Source organism: Rousettus aegyptiacus, unplaced genomic scaffold (assembly GCF_014176215.1).
Source record: "Rousettus aegyptiacus isolate mRouAeg1 unplaced genomic scaffold, mRouAeg1.p scaffold_m13_p_14, whole genome shotgun sequence".
Classification (NCBI taxonomy): Eukaryota; Metazoa; Chordata; class Mammalia; order Chiroptera; family Pteropodidae; genus Rousettus; species Rousettus aegyptiacus.
In genome coordinates this window covers 37878992-37899401 of record NW_023416289.1, presented here as the reverse complement: position 1 = coordinate 37899401, position 20410 = coordinate 37878992, and the positions used below count along the sequence as shown (strand labels likewise).

Sequence of the window (20410 nt, the reverse complement as noted above, 5' to 3'; positions counted from 1 at the left end):
TGGGTAAATACCCAGCAGAGGGATTGCTGGATCATATGGTAGATCAATTCTTAGTTTTTTGAGAAACCTCCATACTATTTTTCATAGTGGCTATACCAATTTGCAGTCCCACCAGCAGTGTATGTTGGAGAGGATTTCTTTAAATTGACTTTGTTTGGTAATCTCTGAGCTTCATGGTTATCAAAAAGTCTCTCCATTTGGGGGAAGTTATCAGGCAGTATTTATTTAAATAATCTTTTGCCCCATTTCTCTCTCTTCTTACTCTGAGATTCTCTTAATTAATATGAATATAGTTTCATTTGGTGATATCCTATCATTCATGTAGGCTTGTTCACTCTCTTCATTCTTTTTTCTCCTCTGACTGGATAATTCACAGTTCCTGTCTTCTAACTCAGATTCTTTCTTCTGCTTAATCCATTTTGCTGTCGATGGTCATTTTTCATTTCATTCATTGTATTCTTCAGCTCCATAATTTGTTCAGTTCTTTTTGTCCCCTCTTTGCTGAACTTTTCATTTTGTTCATGTATTTTTTTCTTGATATTGTTGAATTGTGTTTCTGTGTTTTCTTGTAGCTCTTTGAGTTTCTTTAAAAAATGACTTTGAATTCTTTATTTGGAAAATCAAAGATATCCATGTTTTGGGGATCTTTCTTGAAGATTATTGTGATTCTTTTGTGGTATTGTTTCCTTGATTTTTCATGTTCCTTGAAGTTTTGCATTGAAACAGTCACCTTCTCCAGTCTTTACTAACTGCTTTCAGAAGAGGACTTTTGTCAGCCCTGCTAGAGATTCTAAGACTTTCACAGAGCTTCTCTGGATATATGCACTCCACTCTTCATGCTCCCTCTTGTGGCAGAATTCTTAAACTCATATGCCCTCTCTTGAGCCAGCAACACACCAGGCAGGGTGCTTGCTGAGAGACTCACTTTTTGTTTTCCCAAAGGCAGTGCTAAACTCAAGTTTGTGGTCTTTCCCTGATCTGCAGATTCAGGCTGGCTCTCTGTACATGTTCATTAGTCATCTGCCAAAGCTTGCCCTGACTACCACCATTGGGAGCATGCACAGGGAGCCAGGTACAATGTGAGAGTGTGTGGCAGTGAGGCCTGCAGAGCTCTAGGTGTACCCTCATGGCAGTTGGGACTCTGGAGGCAAAGCGTACCCAGAAGCTTATGGTCAGGCTTTTTGGTGGAGTTTACAATGCAGTTAGTAGGATCGTGTCCCTTAATGCCCTGTGAGAGTGTTCCATTCTCCCAGTCATGCAGCTCAGAATTCAGTACTCTGGATGGGGCAAGATAGAAATGAGCTTCTTTGTCACTATCCTGTACAGTGAGCCAGGTGCTCACTTACACACTCTCACTTTTCTCCGTGAATGAGATCACGGGCCAAGAGGGTCTCTTATGACCCTAAGCTGTACTATCTTGGGGGAGAGGTACTACCTTTGATAATGCGAGTAAAGTCAATTTGTTCTTACCATCTCTGATGAGTCCAAACAAATTTTTTGCTCCAGTGATGTGCTGGAACTTCTCTGCTGGAGACCTGGACTTTCACAATGGCTCTGTCATCCATGTGTGATTGTCTAAGACAGTTTTTCCAGGGGTTCCTGGAACATGGGTCGCTGCTGAGTCCACATCTGGGACTGAGGTCTGTATGCCTGTTACCCGATGCGTGTGTTGGCAAGACTCTTTCTAAGTCCCTTGACATATAGTGCTGGATCCCACAGCTCCCACAAAGGCACTTTTGGACATGGATGGATGCCAAATTGTTGTTGTTGTGGGGAAGGGGGAAACAAATGAGGGATGTCTTTCAGTCATAATTGCCATTGGTTCCTTAAATCTGTTTAATTCAAAGGCCTTGATTATCAGCAGAAAAGGGTTCCAAAAGAGGATTTCTTATGTCCCATAGCCTACTCTGAACCCTTTGTGTTAGTGGATGTTTATGTTCATAGGGTCCTTTTAGGATCTAGAAATAAATTCTTAGAAACAGTGATTGTGAATTAGCTCCTGGTCATTTCTTATCTCACCTATCTCCCATAGAAATTTCTCAAAAGGCAGGAAGTATGGACAGAGCTCCCTTTATTATAGTGCTGTTGAAGATTTTTTTTTTTGTATGATTACATTCTTTTGGACACTTCAGTTTTTAACTAGGAAAAATGTGGTATATTTCTAATATTCAAATCACATTGCTTTTGCTTATACGTCAAGAATGGTGGCATGAGGGGTCCCCTTGATCCCTCCCCTTGAGAGTACAAGTTGAACAGCTATAATCCAACAGAAGATTTCCAGCCTAACACACAAACAGTTCTGAGAGATCTGCACATCAAAAAAGCATCTGAAGGTGGGCGAATTGGGGCCGACAGAGAGAACAGAGACAGGTGCCATGGACACAGCCTAGAACTTGAGGAGAGGGGAGGAATAAGGTTGGCGCATGCACTTTTTGTAGCTCTGAGCATTTCTGTCTGAGTGATCAGCATATACTACGGTGGAACCCAGTGATCAGGGCAGAGATGCTACAGCTGTGTGCAAACGGGGTCATGGAGCCGTACTGCCTCTCCTGATCTTCCCTGAGCTCTCCTCCCCTCACCCTCCCAGAGCTAGCAGTGGGCCCCCAGGGAATCTGTAGCAGCGATTGTCAAGAGACAGAGCAGGGAGTCTGCAGCCCCAGGAACTGAGGAGACAGCTTCTCAGTGGCAGACACACACTGCAGCTGGTCCTAGTGATGGGTGGAAATAAGAGGCGGGGCAGCTGAAGCATGGCAGTCACCATTACTGGGAGGAAAACAGCCACAGCCACACCAGCAGCTTCTCTCAGCACACCCCACCCCTACCTGGGAGAGGCATCTGAGATACTTCAGGCACCACAACACTGCATCTGGCTGCTGGGTCAGCACCATAGTTAAGGAGCTCTTTAGGGGCTTGGACCCAGAAGCCCGTTGCCCACACATTTTCCCATGGGAATAAAGGGCTTTTTTTTTTTTTTCTTTTTTCTTTTTTTGCTACACAGCAGAGATCTGGGAGGCCTGAGCAGTGCAGGAGACTTGTACACTATCTACTGGAAAACAAAAGAAAAACCTCTTCTTATCAGCCTACTAAAGAGAGATTACTCTTAATAATATGTTTTCGAAAAGCAGAGTTCATTCTTGTAAATGCCTATGTGGAGAAATAATCCATTAAATACTATGAACAACCAGGGTAACAAGCCAGCTCAAAAAGAAAATGAAAAACCTCCAGAAAGTAAATTTTAAGATATAGAAATATGTGATTTAAATGACAAAGAATTCAAGATTACAGTTCTGAAAAAACTCAATAAGGTACAAGAAAACTCAGGCAGTTTAATGAAATAAGAAATAAAATCAGTGAACAAAAAGAATACCAAAGCGATTGAAAATTAAAAAAATAATCAAATAGAAATTCTGGAGCTGAAGAACTCAAAGACATGAAGAATGAAATAGCGAGCTTAGGAAACAAAGTGGACCAGATGGAAGAAAGAATTAGTGATATCGAAGATGGAAATCTGGAAATGATTAGGCTGGAAGAAGAGAGAGACTTGAGAGTTAAAAAAAAAAATGAAAGAGTCTATGGCCATGCTATACTGAATAAGCCTGATCCCATCTGATCTTGGAAGTTAAGCAGGACCAGGCCTGGTTGGTACTTGGATGGGAGACCACCTCGAAAGACCAGGTGCTGTAGGTGTAAAAAATAAAAAAATAAGGGATTATGAGCTGACAAGGTCCTTGCAATCTATGAGGTCAACCAAGGGTTGCCTCACCTAAAAAACAAAAATAAATAAATGAATAAATATGTAAAATGAAAGAATTCTACAAGAACTATCTGATTCCATCAGAAAGAGCAATATAAGAACAAGAAGGGATACTAGAAGGAGAAGAGGGGGAGAAGGAAACAAAGAGCCTATTCAAGCAAATAATGGGAACTTCCCGAACTAGTGGAAAGAACTAGATCCTCAAATTCAAGAAGCAAACAGAAAATTTAATTATCTCAATCCAAAAAGGCCTCCAAGGCACATTATATTAAAACTGTAAAAAATTAATGGCAATTAATGCAATTTGTCACCAACATCTTATTTCTGAAACATATTCTAAAGCATTATTGATGTTTTCTCATAGTTCTGCTTGTAACTGTAGTTCAAAGCACTAGAAAACTTTATTAATGAATCTTTTTTTCTTTCATTGATACTTGTATGATTCAGTAGCCCTCTTTTTTAAATATATGTGAACTTTGAGCAGTCATATCCTATTTTCTTGGCTGTCGACACCTAGTATAGGTTTAGGAACAATAATAACATCCTCATTTCATTGTAGACTTCTTATCCAATGAATATGTCCAAGTGCTAAATCAATGTATATCTCTAATTGAATGTTCTACCATACTACAAATTTTCCATATCCTCTTCTCCCTGCTTCTGTTTCCATCTAAATCTTGGTTTCATTTTTTTTTTCCTGCCTCATTGAATCACAGACATCTAGTGAGTTCCCAAACCAGTAACTTGAGTAAAGTTGTATATTCCCTCCATTTTCCACACTCAGTATAAATTGGTGCCTAAAATCTCTTTAACCCTTGATGGTTATTAAAGATATGCACATGCTAATTCAGTAAATGAACATAAACTTACAGGATGTTGCTAATGTTTGTTTCTTTAGACGATTACAAAACTAGGTAAGTTTTTTTTTTTTTTTAATAACCTTTTACCTGTGCATACCGTGAGGACACAGTTCAATCAATATGTTTTGCCCACAGCATCTAAGGTGGATGACTTCAGATTGAGTAGGAGTGTGTTGTTACAGGGAACAGTGACATTCAAAGATGTGGCTATTGACTTCACCCAGGAAGAATGGCAGCAGTTGGATCCTGCTCAAAGGAACCTGTACCGGAATGTGATGCTAGAAAATTATAACAACTTAATCACAGTGGGTAAGGACAGTTTCCTGTATAACCCAAATTCTGGGAGTAAAGTTGCTTTTTCCCCCAATTTTCTGAAGTGTGTGGAACCTTACGTATTAGAGTGAATATGGTCTTTGCTTACATGAATGTGCATGCAGTGGCTTTCAGAACAAAGGGTCCTCTTTGGTTATGATTCACAAGGCAACATCCCCAGAAACCACACTTTTCTTGTCCTTCCGAAAGCCTATTGTCTTTGTACTGGCCTAAATTCTTGAGTGATTCTTTATTCTAGTATTTATGCCTTAGCCTTATGTCATTTCCCTTCGGCAGGCTATCCATTCACCAAACCTGATGTGATTTTCAAGCTGGAACAAGAAGAAGAACCCTGGGTGGTAGAGGAAGAAGTGTTAAGGAGACACTGTCCAGGTTAGTGGGAGGGAACCAGGCAAGAGAGGAGAGGCTAGAAACTTTTAATGGTTAATCTGTGAATAGTTGATTTCTCTGAAATGATCTTCAAAGATATTTTCTTAAAGACTGTAGACTTTAATAGTGACAATCAGTGTGAATTCTTTATAAATTTAAGACGTTATTTCTAAATAAGATGATGCTTTCCTCAGAACTTCTTTCCAAGGAACTTAAAAGATCAGTTGACCTTTTTACCTTTGTGTTACATATCAATATTTCCTAACACATTTCCAGCTTTACTTTGATAATCATTCTGTTTTGGGCATCTTTTATGACTCTGCCCACCCTTTTACATAAGATCCTTTCTTTTTTGCTTTCACATATTCATGGAATAATAGTTGTTCAAATAAACCTGTTAACAGTTATAGTCCTTTACTTTCTGCTTTCTTTTGTTCCTTTCATCGTGAATCCCTAATGCATATTTTGTGCCCATACTTCAGAAATAGCTACAACCTTTTCACTTCAAGAAAAGTTTTAAATGCCATGCTATTTTTATCTTAGCTCCAACTTTCTGCTACATTTGTCATGTATGTATACTCATATTTGTGTGTATGCATGTGATATGTGTATACACACATGTATATACATGCATATATATACATATATAAAATATATGTCTTTCTAATTTGATAGATATTTCCAAGTACAAAATAACTTATGGTAGTTTAAATTTGCATTTCCTTCATTTTAAGTGATGGCAAACAATCCTTTTCATATGTTTAAAATCTATATTTCTTTGTGAACAGTTTGTGTCTTTTGCCCTTTTTTCTGTTGAGTTCTTAATTTTTATGAACTCAACATATTAATTTGATTGACCCATTATCTATATATTTTTCTAGTATTTTTTCACAATTCGTCATTCAAAGTACAATTCCTCTTTGAAGTACTTTTACCCATCTTGAGTTTTTTAATGTTCATGTAGTTACAGTCTTTTCTTATTTACCATGATTTTTTTTCCTTTTATATAAATGGGTGAATTATGTTTATTTCTTAATGATGCATTCTCACTCTTTTACTATGAATTTAAATTATTGTTCCTTTTCAGGCTTTGAAGTCAATGTTACATTAGTTTCATAAATAGAATTTGGAAGCTTTTCTTCATGTTCTGGAACACTTACAATAGCATTAGCATATAAGTCCCTTAAAATTTTGGATTGTCTTACCTATTGAACTATTTAGACTGTGTGGATTATTGAGTGAAGGCTCTTTGACAGCTTTTTTTTTTTTTTCACTATTCCTTTTATAACTCTTCAGTGTAGATTTTTTTTTTCTCTTTTGGTATTACTTTTTGATAATGTTATATTTTTCAAGAAAATTACATTTAATCATGATTTTCAAGTTAATTTTAACAGAGTTGAATGACATAACTTTCATAAATATTTTGTTTTCTCTGTATCTGTAGAAGTTTGCTATATATTGATGTTCCAGGGCCATCTGTTATATTTAACAATTTATTTCATCTGTATTTTCAAATCTGTTGTTATAAAATTACCTATAGTGTCCTTTTCTTATTTGTTTTCTATTCTGCAAATTTCTCAGCCAGTCTTATCAAATATTGGCTCTCCTTCATTCTGTGTATTCTACTTCCAGGACTCCTATTAAGTAAATTCATAACCTTTTTATTTTTCCTTCATATACTTTTTTTTTCATTTCCTTTGCTATTTTCTACTTTCCTACCTCTCTGTGTTGCCCTCTTAGTAATTACCTCAGATACATCTTCCAGTTTTTGAATTCTCTCTTCAACTGTTTTTGTCTTTTTAACTCATTCATTTAAAAATTTTTTTCTCAATAGTAGTATTTTTATATTTTTAGACATTCCTTTTTTTGCCTTGTTTTTTTTTACATCTTTCTTGTCCTTTCTAATTATTTCTGTGTTTTATTCAGCTTTGTTTTTATCCTTTGCTTCTTTAAAAATACATCACTCTTCTGTATTTTGTATCTAACAGTTCTAATATTTTAAGTCCTCAGGTTTAAATATTTTGTTTTCAATGACTCACTTATTGTACTTGCTTCTTCACATGCTTAATGATTGCTGATGATGAATTCAAATTTTAAAATCTTAATTTCTGATGTTATTGTCCTAAATTGGGTTGCTTTCTTCTGAAAATGATTTGCATGTATGTTTGGTGAATACCAGCAGCCCTTACCAAGAGAGGACCAGCTAAATACTCTTCGAGGGTCCTTACTTTTTGTAGGAACCTCAGTTAAGTTTCTCTTCCTTATTGCTGTCACAAGGCTTATGCTTCAGTTAAACAGGACTTCTCTTTGCATAGATACTCAAGTCGATCCATTCTCTAGCTTGCTTTCTAATTTTCTCTCTCAGTCCTGGTTTTGGATACTAGTTATTTATTTTTGTTTTGTTCACTTTTGTATGTATGTGCTGCTCATATGTGGTTAGTGGAAAGTATTGAGGTATTCTGAGATGATTTATGCTACTTCCTATAAGCCCAGTTATGCATCATAATTTCCATTTTTTCATTATCTTGTTGTTTTGCAATGTGTGGTTACACTACCATAATTTCAATACAAAAAATCCTAACTAGTCTCTCTCTGTCTTTTTTCCCCCCAGTTGCATGATGTTCTTTGTTCCAGGTGGCTTTATTTTTTTCATTTCTTTCCTCAGTCTGCCAGTTAATTTTTTTTAATCCCCTTATGTTTTCTCATTGTTTCTTCCTCATATATTTATATTGTGAACTCCTGACTTATAGGTGCTATTTTCATTAAGTTTTTTCATTCATGACAATATGTTTAGTCAAGATTTTCACATAGTATGTGCCATAATGATTTTCACTTATATTTTTGTCTGCTTTCTTTATATCATATTTCTATTCTTTTTTTTCTCTTGTAATACTTTTTATAGATCTGATTCCAGCACTTTATCATTTTTAAGTGAGGGTAGTTCTTCCTCGACTTGCTCTAAAGAAAGGTGATGTTGAGGAAGGAAAATGAGTGCTGTATGATCTAAAGTAGAGATTAGCAAACTATGACCTGTAGGGCAGCCACTTGTTTTTATTAATAAACTTTCATTGGAACATAGCCACACCCAATCATTTACATCATGTCTATGACTGCTTTAACATTACAATAGTAAAATTGAATAGTTGTGTCAAAAACTATATGATCTATGAACACACAGTGTTAATATATATATATGCCTTACTGGTAAAGTGTACAGCTGAAACTTGTTGGATTTCGTTAACCAATGTCACCATAAATTAGAAAAGAAATTAATTATTAAAAAAAAACCTATATGATCTACAAAACCTAAATTATTTACTATCTGACCCTTTAAGAAAACGTTTGTCGACTCGATGTATATGAATGCACCTCTACTTCATAATTGAAGCCCTTTATTTTATATGGTTGTATGTGTAGAAGTATGGTTAGGCTTTCTCTTCTCATCCAAAAGGGAACTGCAGCTGCAAGTCTTCTCATAATCGAATCTTACACTCGCACCCCAGTAGACTTGTTCCTGAAAAGATAGCACTTCAGAATGTTTTCTTGTTCAGTCCTGGCTTCTCTGACATATCTTGGAATATCGAGTCTCTTGTAACCAGTCTACACTCCCAAATTTCAATGTTCAATTCAAAGGATTATTAATTCTGCCCTTCAAGATGTGATACACATTTTGACACTGTCAGCTGCTTGTTCTGCCCACAATCAGCATTAATAGCTGACTTTTTTTTTTTCCAGAATCTTTCTTCTTCTGTTCTAGCCTTTACTGTATTTGTCAACACTAACACATCTAATATCATTTGTACTATAGCCACCGCATAGGATCATCAAAGAATCAATAACTTCACTCCTGTAAAGAGGAAAATAGATACTTTTTCATTCGATTATTTCAAACATGGAGTCTTTTCTGTAACATTTGATATTTTCATCTTGCCTTTGGAGTTCTTTTTCACTTCTGTTTGTATAGTACCGAATCCTACTTTCTTCCTCAACATCTTTTGCTTAACTGAGCTTTTCTTTTTCCTCTAATTGAAGTGACCCAAAAGCTTTGTATTTCACTGCCTTTTTTACATTCATAGCCTGCAACCAGGTCTCTAACTTTACTTGCTTAACCACTTCATAGGAATTTTTCCCTTACATAATTCTCAGTGTGGTAGAAAGGAAGTAACATCTCCATTTTCCTATCTGGGAGCTAAGCAGCAACAGGAGACTGTATGTCCCACCCTACAGTATGTAGAATTTCACTTATTCTTTCTATGCTTGAGCCAATTCCTTTTCTCCATATTCCTCTGCCTGGTGTCTCTGACTCTAGAGCCTTTCAGCTTCCATTTTGTTTTTAGAGTAATTTTTCATCTTCTCTAGGGTAGAGGAATGGTCTTTGTCTTTGTCAGTTTACACTTTTTTTCTTTATCTCAGTGTGATTTTAGATGTGATCATAGATAAATTCATGTATTTATTATACCATATTTAAGCTCAATTCCTCACTCTTTGTTTCCCCTCCTGCTCACTATACTTACTCCCTATCCCATTATGGTAGATAGGCTTTTTCAGTTTTATGTTCCAACTCTTTCATCTAATGTTTATCTTTCAGTTGTTTGTTCTTGTTTATTAATTACCACTTTGTTAGAACACTCTTATTTATTTATTAAAATACATAATGCATGCTTATAGTACAGTTTTTTAGGCACAAGGTTATTTATTGAAAAGTAATTATTCTCTTATTCATTTTCCCTCTATGGTGGCAACCCCTAGCGTCATTCTCCTTTGAGCTATTACTCCTAATTTCAAACATTCTTACTGAAACCACTTTAGGTTAATAGGTTAGCTTGAGAGTGATTGTCATCTTTATGGTTGAATGTTCTTTTCTGAGAATGGAATATTCCTTTGTCTTAGTTTCCTAGGGTTGCCATAACAAAGTACCACAAATTAGGTGCTTATAGTAATAGAAATTTATTCTCACAATTCTGGAGGCTAGAAATATTAAACCAAGGTATCCTCAGGGCAATGCTCCCTCTGAAACCTGTAGGAGAAGGACCCTTCCCTGCCTCTTTCAGCTTCTGGTAGCCCCAGACATTCCTTGACTTGTAGCGTCATAGCTCCAGTGTTTTATCCTCACGTGGTGTTCTCCTTGTCTCTCTTTGTGTGACATTCTTTTTATAAGAACACCAGTCATATTTGGAGTAGGGGCTACCCTACTCCAAAACGACCTCATTTTAACTAACTACCTCTGCAATGACCCATTTTCCAAATAACTTCACATTTCCAAGGTACTGGAGATTAGGACTTCAACATGTCTTTTTTTGGGGGGGGGGGGGAGTAATGGGACACACAGTTCAACCCATAACACTTTCTAATTGTTCAAATCTATGTGTGTATTTTAAAGTTTTCTTATAATTTTGGGATATTACTTATTAAATTTTTCCCCAGATTTTTCATATTTTTGTAGCATTTGTACCTGTAGTCTTCTTTTATGTTTTTGTAAATAGTTGTTTGTATAGGTGAGGGTTATTGAAACTGAATATTTACCGTTTGTAGTGAATTTAATTACTTTCTTCTTATAATAATTTTACAGCTGACTCGATATCGCAGGTAAATCATTTTATTGTTAACAAGTAACATTAATTTTACCTTTCCTTTTCAACTTCTTATACCTCCGATTTTTCCATATTTAATTATATAATTATATATATAATATATAATTATATTTAATTATATAATAGTACTGTTATAATAGTGGTATAATATTCATCTTCCTCACTTTAATGTGATTGCTTTGAGATTTTTCCCATTAAGTATGGTGCTGGTGTATAAGTTGTACTGTACTTTTTCTTAAGTTAAATAAGTGTCTCTCTAGTCCCTTTTTATAAAGAGTTTTTTCATGGAAAATAGATACTGAATTTTATCATTAAATATCTTTGTAAATTGTTACTTTAATTATCACTTTTGACCTATTAATAAACTTTCTTATAGTAATGGATTTTTTTTTATATTGAAACATAATTATATTCCTGGGGGGCGGGAATCTTAGGTATGATATAGCTTATATTGAATGTGCTTCTGGGTCACTTTTTTTTTCTTCTGAGTCATTTTGATATTTTATGTAAAATTTTTACATTGATACTCATACGTGGAATTTGTATATAGTTTGCTTTTTTGGTTGTCATCTTTGTCAGGTTTTGGTATTACTATTGTTTGTTTCATCACATGAAATTGAGAATTCTCTTTTTTATTTTGGTAACATTTTACACAGCATGAGAGCTATTCATTAAATGTTTGTTAAAATTTCATGTTAATCTCTCTGGGCCTTTCCTATTTGTTTTGTTTTGTTTTTTAATTTTTCTATTTATTTTGTGGAAATTGGCCTATGTCGGTTTTCTATATCTTATAGAGTCAATTTGGTCATTTACATTTTCCAGAAAGTTACTCATGTCAGTTTGTAAAAGTATATTTCAGTGTCTTACAAAATAGTTTTATTATGTATTTTTAACTTCTTGTTTGTTTTTTTCCTCTATCATTATTCCATCTTACTTTATTTGTAAATTCTACATTCTCTTCCATTTACACAATTTTTCTGTTTACTTTCAAATCCCACTTAAAAGCAATCACAGCTATACTTACAAATGTCTGTGTCTACTCATATTTGCTTTCCTGAATTTTTCTAAAGTTTAGGAATAGAAGTTTAAGGAACTGGTATTTGCTTAATAGTGTGGTAAACTAGGCCTCTAAGCCAAGAATCAGTCCTATAATAGCATGTTTTTCGAACTCTTGATGTTATAATAATGGAAAAATTTATAAGTAATACTTAATTTGCAATCTATTTTAGGAGAAATTTGGGGACTTGATGAGCATCATAATATCCAGCACAGACTTTTGACACAACTTGAAGATAAAGTCACAAAAACACTGACTGAAAGAAAAGTCAGTGAATGGCATAAGAAATTTGCAAATGCATTTTCTCCAAACTCAGACTTTTTTCCTTCCAGTAACAATCTCTATGATTGTAACTTATTTGGAAAAAGTTTAGAACATAATAATTTTGACTGTCATAATAATGAGAGAATCCTTATAAGAAAGGAACACTGTGAATATAATGAACCTATAAAGTCATTCGGCAATAGCTCATCTCATTTTGTAATAACCCCCTTTAAGTGTAATCATTGTGGAAAAGGATTCAGTCAAACCTTGGATCTTATCAGACACCTGAGAATTCATACTGGAGAAAAACCTTATGAATGTAAAAACTGTAGAAAAGCCTTCAACCACAAGGAAAAACTTCTTAAACATCATAAAATTCACAGTAGGGAGCGGTCTTATGAGTGTAACGAATGTGGGAAATCTTTCATTAAAATGTCAAATCTCGTTAGACATCAGAGAATTCATACTGGAGAGAAACCCTATACATGTAAAGAATGTGGGAAATCCTTCAGCCAAAAATCAAATCTCATAGATCATGAAAAAATTCATACTGGAGAGAAACCTTATGAATGTAATGTGTGTGGAAAAGCATTCAGCCAGAAGCAAAGCCTCATTGCACATCAGAAAGTTCATACTGGAGAAAAACCTTATGCATGTAATGAATGTGGTAAAGCGTTCCCTCGAATTGCGTCCCTTGCCCTTCATATGAGAAGCCATACAGGAGAAAAACCTTATAAATGTGATAAATGTGGAAAAGCCTTCTCTCAGTTTTCCATGCTTATTATACATGTGAGAATTCATACAGGTGAGAAACCCTATGAATGTAAGGAATGTGGAAAATCTTTTTCTCAAAGCTCAGCCCTTACTGTACATATGAGAAGTCATACTGGTGAGAAACCCTATGAATGTAAGGAATGTAGAAAAGCCTTCAGCCACAAGAAGAACTTCATTACACACCAGAAGATTCATACTAGAGAGAAACCTTATGAATGTAATGAATGTGGAAAAGCATTCATTCAGATGTCAAATCTCATTAGACACCAGAGAATTCACACTGGAGAAAAACCCTATATATGTAAGGAATGTGGCAAAGCCTTTAGCCAGAAATCAAATCTCATTGCTCATGAAAAAATTCATTCTGGAGAGAAACCCTATGAATGTAATGAATGTGGTAAAGCCTTCAGCCAAAAGCAAAATTTTATTACACATCAGAAAGTTCACACTGGAGAGAAACCTTACGATTGTAATAAATGTGGTAAAGCCTTCTCTCAAATTGCATCCCTTACCCTTCATCTGAGAAGTCACACAGGGGAAAAGCCTTACGAATGTGATAAATGTGGGAAAGCCTTCTCTCAGTGCTCATTGCTTAATTTGCATATGAGAAGTCATACAGGTGAGAAGCCCTATGTGTGTAATGAATGTGGAAAAGCTTTCTCTCAAAGAACCTCCCTTATTGTGCACATGAGAGGTCATACAGGTGAAAAACCCTATGAATGTAATAAATGTGGAAAAGCCTTCTCCCAGAGTTCATCCCTTACTATACATATACGAGGTCATACAGGTGAGAAACCCTTTGACTGTAGTAAATGTGGAAAAGCCTTCTCTCAGATCTCATCACTTACACTTCATATGAGAAAACATACAGGTGAAAAGCCTTATCATTGTAATGAGTGTGGTAAAGCTTTCAGCCAAAAGTCACACCTTGTTAGACATCAGAGAATTCATACTCATTAGAAATAGAAATACTAAGAATATTTGAATATGGAAAAGACTTCAGTAGGTATTAGCACCTCCTTGCATATTACATAATTGGTTCTAGAGTGGAAATCTTAATGTGAGAAAGCCTATTGAAGAAGTCACACTTTTATGAAACAATTCTTACCAAGGTTCTAAATTGTATAATGAAAAAGGTTATCAAAAACCTTCAGACATCTATTGATAATTTTCTCCCAAAAACTAGAAACAAGATATCTGCTTATTAGCATGATATTTGAGCTCCTAGCCAATGGATTAGCAAGTAAAGGAAGATTGGGAAAAAAGAAAAACTATAAGAATAACCTTTCTATGAGATATAATTAGAAAATGTGTTGATATAAAATATCTCAGAATAAACAAGGAATTATATACAGTTATAAAACATTTCAAAGGACACAGAAAAACACCTTAAAATTTAGAAAAATAACACTCTGAAAAGACTTGACATTGTAAAATATGTAAATTGTTTCTCAAATCTCTAAGTTTATAAAGTACTTCAACTCAGTATTCACCAGTTATACTTTAAGAATTTCACAAACTGATTCAAAATTTTAAATTTTAATGTACAGAGCTACACATGGCTAAAGAAAATGTGAAAAATAAAACAAAAACAGTCACTAGATATCATAATATACTTAAAGCTGATGTAATTTAAACAGTGTGTTCTTTATGAGTACACAAATCAGTGGAAATAAATCGAGGATTGTAGGAAGGAGAAGTGGGAATTTTGTATATGATAGTGCTATGGAAATAATTGAAGAAAAAATAGCCTATTCAATAAATGGAAGACGCATGAAAAATGTTAACTCTGTATACATATATAAATTAAAATCCAAATAGATTGAAGAACAATATAAAAAGCAAAATTCTTAAACTATAATGAAATAGAATATTTTAGAGTAACAGGATTTCTTTAAAAACATATGGAACAATCAGTTCTATTTTGGTTTATTGGTTTCTGAGGCACACATATGCACAAGGATGTATTTGTCTACTATGTCTAGGATGTTCGCTGCATCATGATTTGTATTACTCTAAATTAGACATAAATTTCTATTAGTAGAGGGGTAAATCAATATGATGTAATCATTTCTGTGATAGAGTACAGTATTTAGCAAATACAAATTTGACATATAGTACAGGGATAGAGCACAGTAAAAAGTACAATAAAATATATTTGTGTAAATATTATAAAATAATGCAAAGAACAGTACTGTGCATTGACCATGGATCCATATATGACCATGGATTCCACTTTCAGGAAGTGAAAAAGGTTTGGAGGGAGTAGTTATATTTATCTGTAATATTTCTTAAAGAATGAAACATATGACAGGTAACATCTGGCTGTAAAAATTATGTTGCTTTTTTGGGAGTATTCTTTTTTGCCTTTCTTTATTACCCATTTCTCTAAAAAAGAGTCAAATGGGTTCAGGAAACCTGGACCTATAGAAACCATTTTTAAATGGATTCTTATTTTTTATTAGATACTAACACAGAAAAATTTTCTTTGCTATTACACAAACCAAACCTAAATTAAAATGCTTTGCTTACCATGTCCTCATAATGATAGGGTAATACAAATCAGTATCTAACATTTGTTTGAGGCTTTTTTTTTAATTTAAATTTTTATTACAAACAAGTACTTTTCTAGTTGAAAGTAGTAAAGAAACAAAAATATTCAGTTGTTGAGATAACTGATTCTCCATTTAGGTGAAAAAAATGTGCATTTGGGTTGGTTTCGGATTAAGAGGAAGAGACCATTTGTACATACTATAAAAAGTGATTCTAACATGTCAAGCCAAGGATAGTTACCAACATAAGTGTAGAAACTATTTTAATGAACCTCAACAAAAGTTTCCTTGGGTTCTGGATCTTTAAATGGGGATGCAGGTGCTGGTAATTTAAATGTGTCAGGTAAGGGCCCAGTGGATGTAAAAGGTCACTTCCTGTACCACAGTTATTCTATACTGAGGCCTTTCAAGTATTTTTGGTACTCAAATTTCCTTGTCTATGAATAGTCCATTCATATGTTTTGTCTTTTTTTCTACTGGGACTTTCAAAAAATGTTTTTATTTAGAAATAGATTAAAGGAAAGCTGTAGAAATAACACTATATAGTACTATTTAGTTTGTGTACCTTACAACCAGTTTTCCCTACTGGTAACATCTTGCATAACTATAGTACAGTATTGAATTTGACACTGGTATGATCCACAGAACTTACTATATTTCACTGGTTATACATGCACTTGTATATGTGCGGCTATACAATTTTATCTCGTGTAAATTTGTGTAACTACCACCACATCAAGATACAGAACTTCCTATGTCACAGAGATCCATTATTCTATCCCTTTGTAGTTATCCCCATTCTTTCCACTGCCTACTCCCTACTCCTAAACCCTGGCAACCATTAACCTATTCTCTATAATTTTGTCATATAAAGAATGTTTTATAAATGGAATCATACACTATTGAACCTTTTTTCACTCAACATAATTCCCTTGAGATCAATCCCAGTTTTTCAGGTACAATAATTTATTTCTTTGGGATAGGGGGTGTTTTCTGAGTAAAGATATACCACGATTTCTTTAATCATTCAGTCATTGAATGACATTTGTGTTGTTTCCAACTTTTGGTTATTACAAATAAAACTGCTATGAACATTTGTCTGCCATCTTATTGGTGGTTTTATTTGTTTTTTCTTTTTGTTCCTGTTTCACTTCATTTTTTACTATGGGTTACTTAAGCATTTTTTTTTTTAAGAATGTTACTTTATAGAGTTCTTAAATATATCTCTTTGTACAGATTTTTTAGTATTTGCTCTAGGTATTACATAATACATATGGTCTACTTCTGTCAACATTTAACCAGTTTAAAACCTTTTATCTCAACTGAGGTCCTTTAATTTCCCTACTTTATTGTATAATTGTTTTGGATATTTCCTGTATACCTTAAGAGCTACATAAGACAACATCATTTTCACTCAAAAGATCTAATACTAGAAATCAGCAGAACAAAGTCTATTAAATGTGCCCATATTTTTACTGTTATTCTTTACTCATTCCTGATAGTCCACGTTTCTTTTATCATTTCTGAAAGAACTTCCTCTAGCTATTCTTTATTTATTTAGGCTTAAACAACAAGCGTTCATTTCTCACAGTTCTGAAGGCCAGAAATTCAACATCAGGATGCCAGCATGATAAATTTCTGTGAAAGCCTTTACCCTGGTTACAGATGACCATCTTCTAGTTGTATTCTCACAAGGTTGAGTATTATTGGCAGTTATGCATCAGATTATCAGAAAATCAGAATTAATGCTTGTTAAAATCCATTGCTGGGACCTGCCATCAATATCTGATTGAGTAAGTAGGTTTGAGGTGGAGCCTAGGAGTTTGCATTTCTAACAAGTTCCCAGGTAGTGCCAATGAAGCTGGTCCAGGGTAACACTTTGAGAACCATTGCTCCAGGGGATACAGAAAATATCTGTGGCTTTTTTTGTGGATTGTTTGTATTCCCAACCCCCTAAATTCATATGCTTAACCCACAGTGTGATAGTATTAGGAGCCAGGGCTTCTGGAAGGTAATTAGTCCATGAGGGTGAAGCCCTCATTAATGGGATAAGAACACTTGCTTTCTCTCTCTACCTTGTTCCTCTATAACAGTGCTATTATTTCTTTCAAGAATTTTTGCCTTTAGTTTTCTGAAGTTTGATTATGATTTCTTGGTATACATTTCTTTGGATTTATCTTGTTTGAGGTTTGCTCAGCTACTTTAAGCTACAGGGGCCCCCTTGAAATTCCATATGAATTTGAAGAATAACTTTTTCAATCTGGAAAAAAAAAAAGACTATGAGAATTTTGATAGGGATTACATTGAATCTGAACTCTGTCCCCAAAATTCACATGTCGAATCCCTAGCCCACAATGTGACTGTATTTTGAGGTTTAAGTAGTAATTTAAGATTAAATGAGTTCATAAGGGTGAAGCCCTAATTCAATAGGAATGGTGTTCTTATAAGAAGAAACATCAGAAATTTGCACACACACAAAAAGGCCATGCAGGGAAATTGCCATGTGTAAGTCAAGGAGAGGAATTTCAGAAGAAATCAAACCTGCCCCACCTTGATCTTGGATATCCAGCCTCCAGAACTGTGAGAAATAAATTTCTGTTGTTTAAGATACCCAGTCTGTGGTATTTTGTTATGGCAGCTGTAATAGACTAACAAAAAATGTCTTCTAATCCATGAAAATGAGGATGTCTTTCCATTTAATTATGTCTTTAAAATTTTGTTCAGCAATGTTTTATAGTTTACAGTCTACGTGTCTTTGGCTTCCTCAGTTAAATTTATTCCTAGATGTTTTAGTCTTTTGAATGCTATTATAAATAGAATTGTTTTCTTAATTTCCTTTTGGGATTAATTGCTGGTATATAGAAACACAACTGATTTTTATTAGCGGTAGTATTATTTCTGAGGGGATTCTCAGATTTTATATAAGTAGAAGCATGACATCTGCAAATAGAGATAGTTCAACTCCACAGTTTCCAATTTGGATGCCCTTTATTTATTTTTCTTGACTGATTTTTTTCTGGCTAGGACTTCCAGTACAATTTTGAATACAAGTGGTGAAAGCAGACATTCTTGTTCCTGATGTTAGAAAGATTTCAGACTTTTACCATTGGGAATGATGCTAGCTGTGGGTTTTTCATTAATTTCTTTTATCATGTTAAAAAAAATCTTTTCTATTCCTAGTTTGCTGAGCATTTTTATCCTGAAATGGTGTTGCATTTTTTCAAATGTTTTTTCTGCAATTAAGATGATCATGTGGTGTTTCCTCTGCTTTGTTCTATTAATGTAGTATATTACATTGATTTTTTTTCTTATGTTGAACCGTACTTGTATTCCTGGGATAAATCCCACTTTGTGATGCTGTATGACCCTTTTAATGTACTGCTGGATTTGGTTTGCTAACATTTTATTAAGGAGTTTTATATCTATATCCATGAGACACAATCATCTGTAGTTTTCATTTCTAGTAGTATTTTTGTTTGGTCTTAGCACCAGAATTATGCTGGTCTCATATAATGTGTTAGGAAGTATTCCTTCTTCTATTTTTTGGAAGAGTGAATAGAATTGGTGTTAATTTTTCTTTGTTTGAATTCACTGGTGAATTTGGGGCAGTGGATTGTCTTGTACTACTGATTCAATTCTTTACTGGTTATGGGTCTGTTGAGATTTTCTATTTCTTCTTAAGTCAAATTTGGTAATTTGTGTGTATGTGAAGATTTGTACATTTAATCTGGATTATTTAACTCGTTGGCGTACAATTGTTTGTAATTTTTTCTTAAAAACTACAGTAATGTCCCCAATTTCATTTCTGATTTTAGTTATTTGTATCTTGTTTTCTTAAACAGTTTATCTAAAGGTTTTCAATTTTGTTTATCTTTTCAAAGAACCAGCTTTTGGATTCATTGATTCTTTATTGTTTTTTAAAATTCTGTATATTTTTTATCTCTGCTTTCATCTGTATTGTGTTTCTTCTGCTGGCATTGGATTTAGTTTGCTCCTCTTTTTCTAGTCCCATAAGATGTAATGTTAGGTTGAGATTTTCTTTTTTAATGTACACATTTACACCTATAGATTTCTCTTTAAGCACTGCTTTCATTGCCTCATAAATTTTGGTATGTTGTGTTTTAATTTTCTATTATTTTCTAGATTCATTCCACTTTGGTCAGAGAAGATACCTTGTATGCTTTCAATTGTTTTTAATGAAAATTACTTTATAGCCTAACACAGGGTCTATCCTGGAGAATGTTCCATGAGCACTTAATGTTCCATGTGCTGTTGTTGGGTAGAGTGTTTCAAATATGTATGTTAGGGCTAGTTGTTTTCTTTGTATTGTTCATGTTCTCCAGTTACTTATTGATATTCTGTCTAGATATTTTATCCATTGATAAAAATGATGTACTGGTGACATAAACAGTATGGTGATGTGAGAGGACCTCCAGGTTTCTCCCCTTGAAGTTACAAGTTGGACATTAATTCAACAAAGGATTCCCTGCTCAATACAAAAACACATCTGAGGGATCTACACATTGAGACACCTGCAGATGGGCATATCAAAGCAAGCAGGGAGGTAGTGGGAAGGGAAGAAGAAAAAAGACAGGAGATGCAAACGCAGTCAGGCACTTGCCACACAGTTCCAGTGGATGCAATAGCAGTGAAGGGTCAAGGTGCAACCCCCCATTTGGAAGAACAGAGGTGAAGCAGCAGCAATCAGGCCTGAGTGACCAGTACACACTGAGACTGAGTGTGAGGTCAGAGACAGAGAAGTGAAGCAAGGGTGGCAGTGTTCAACAAGTTGCAATCACCAGACAGAGAAAGCCTCAAACACAGGAACACTCCTTCCTACCCTCCTGTGGCATGCC

General features: G+C 34.6%; 1 protein-coding gene and 1 pseudogene across 1 annotated transcript in view; both read left to right on the top strand.

The window, feature by feature from the left end:
* Positions 1 to 19382, top strand: part of LOC107504227 (zinc finger protein 569) — a 43468-nt gene extending 24086 nt beyond the window's left edge. The window contains 4 exon segments of the mRNA XM_016133314.2: positions 4797 to 4923; positions 5224 to 5319; positions 12137 to 13875; positions 13877 to 19382. Of these exon segments, the coding sequence (XP_015988800.2) occupies positions 4797 to 4923; positions 5224 to 5319; positions 12137 to 13875; positions 13877 to 13987 (2073 nt within the window). The 3' untranslated portion in view covers positions 13988 to 19382.
* On the top strand, positions 3569 to 3687 carry LOC118611679 (annotated as a pseudogene).
* Positions 19383 to 20410: the final 1028 nt, after the last annotated feature.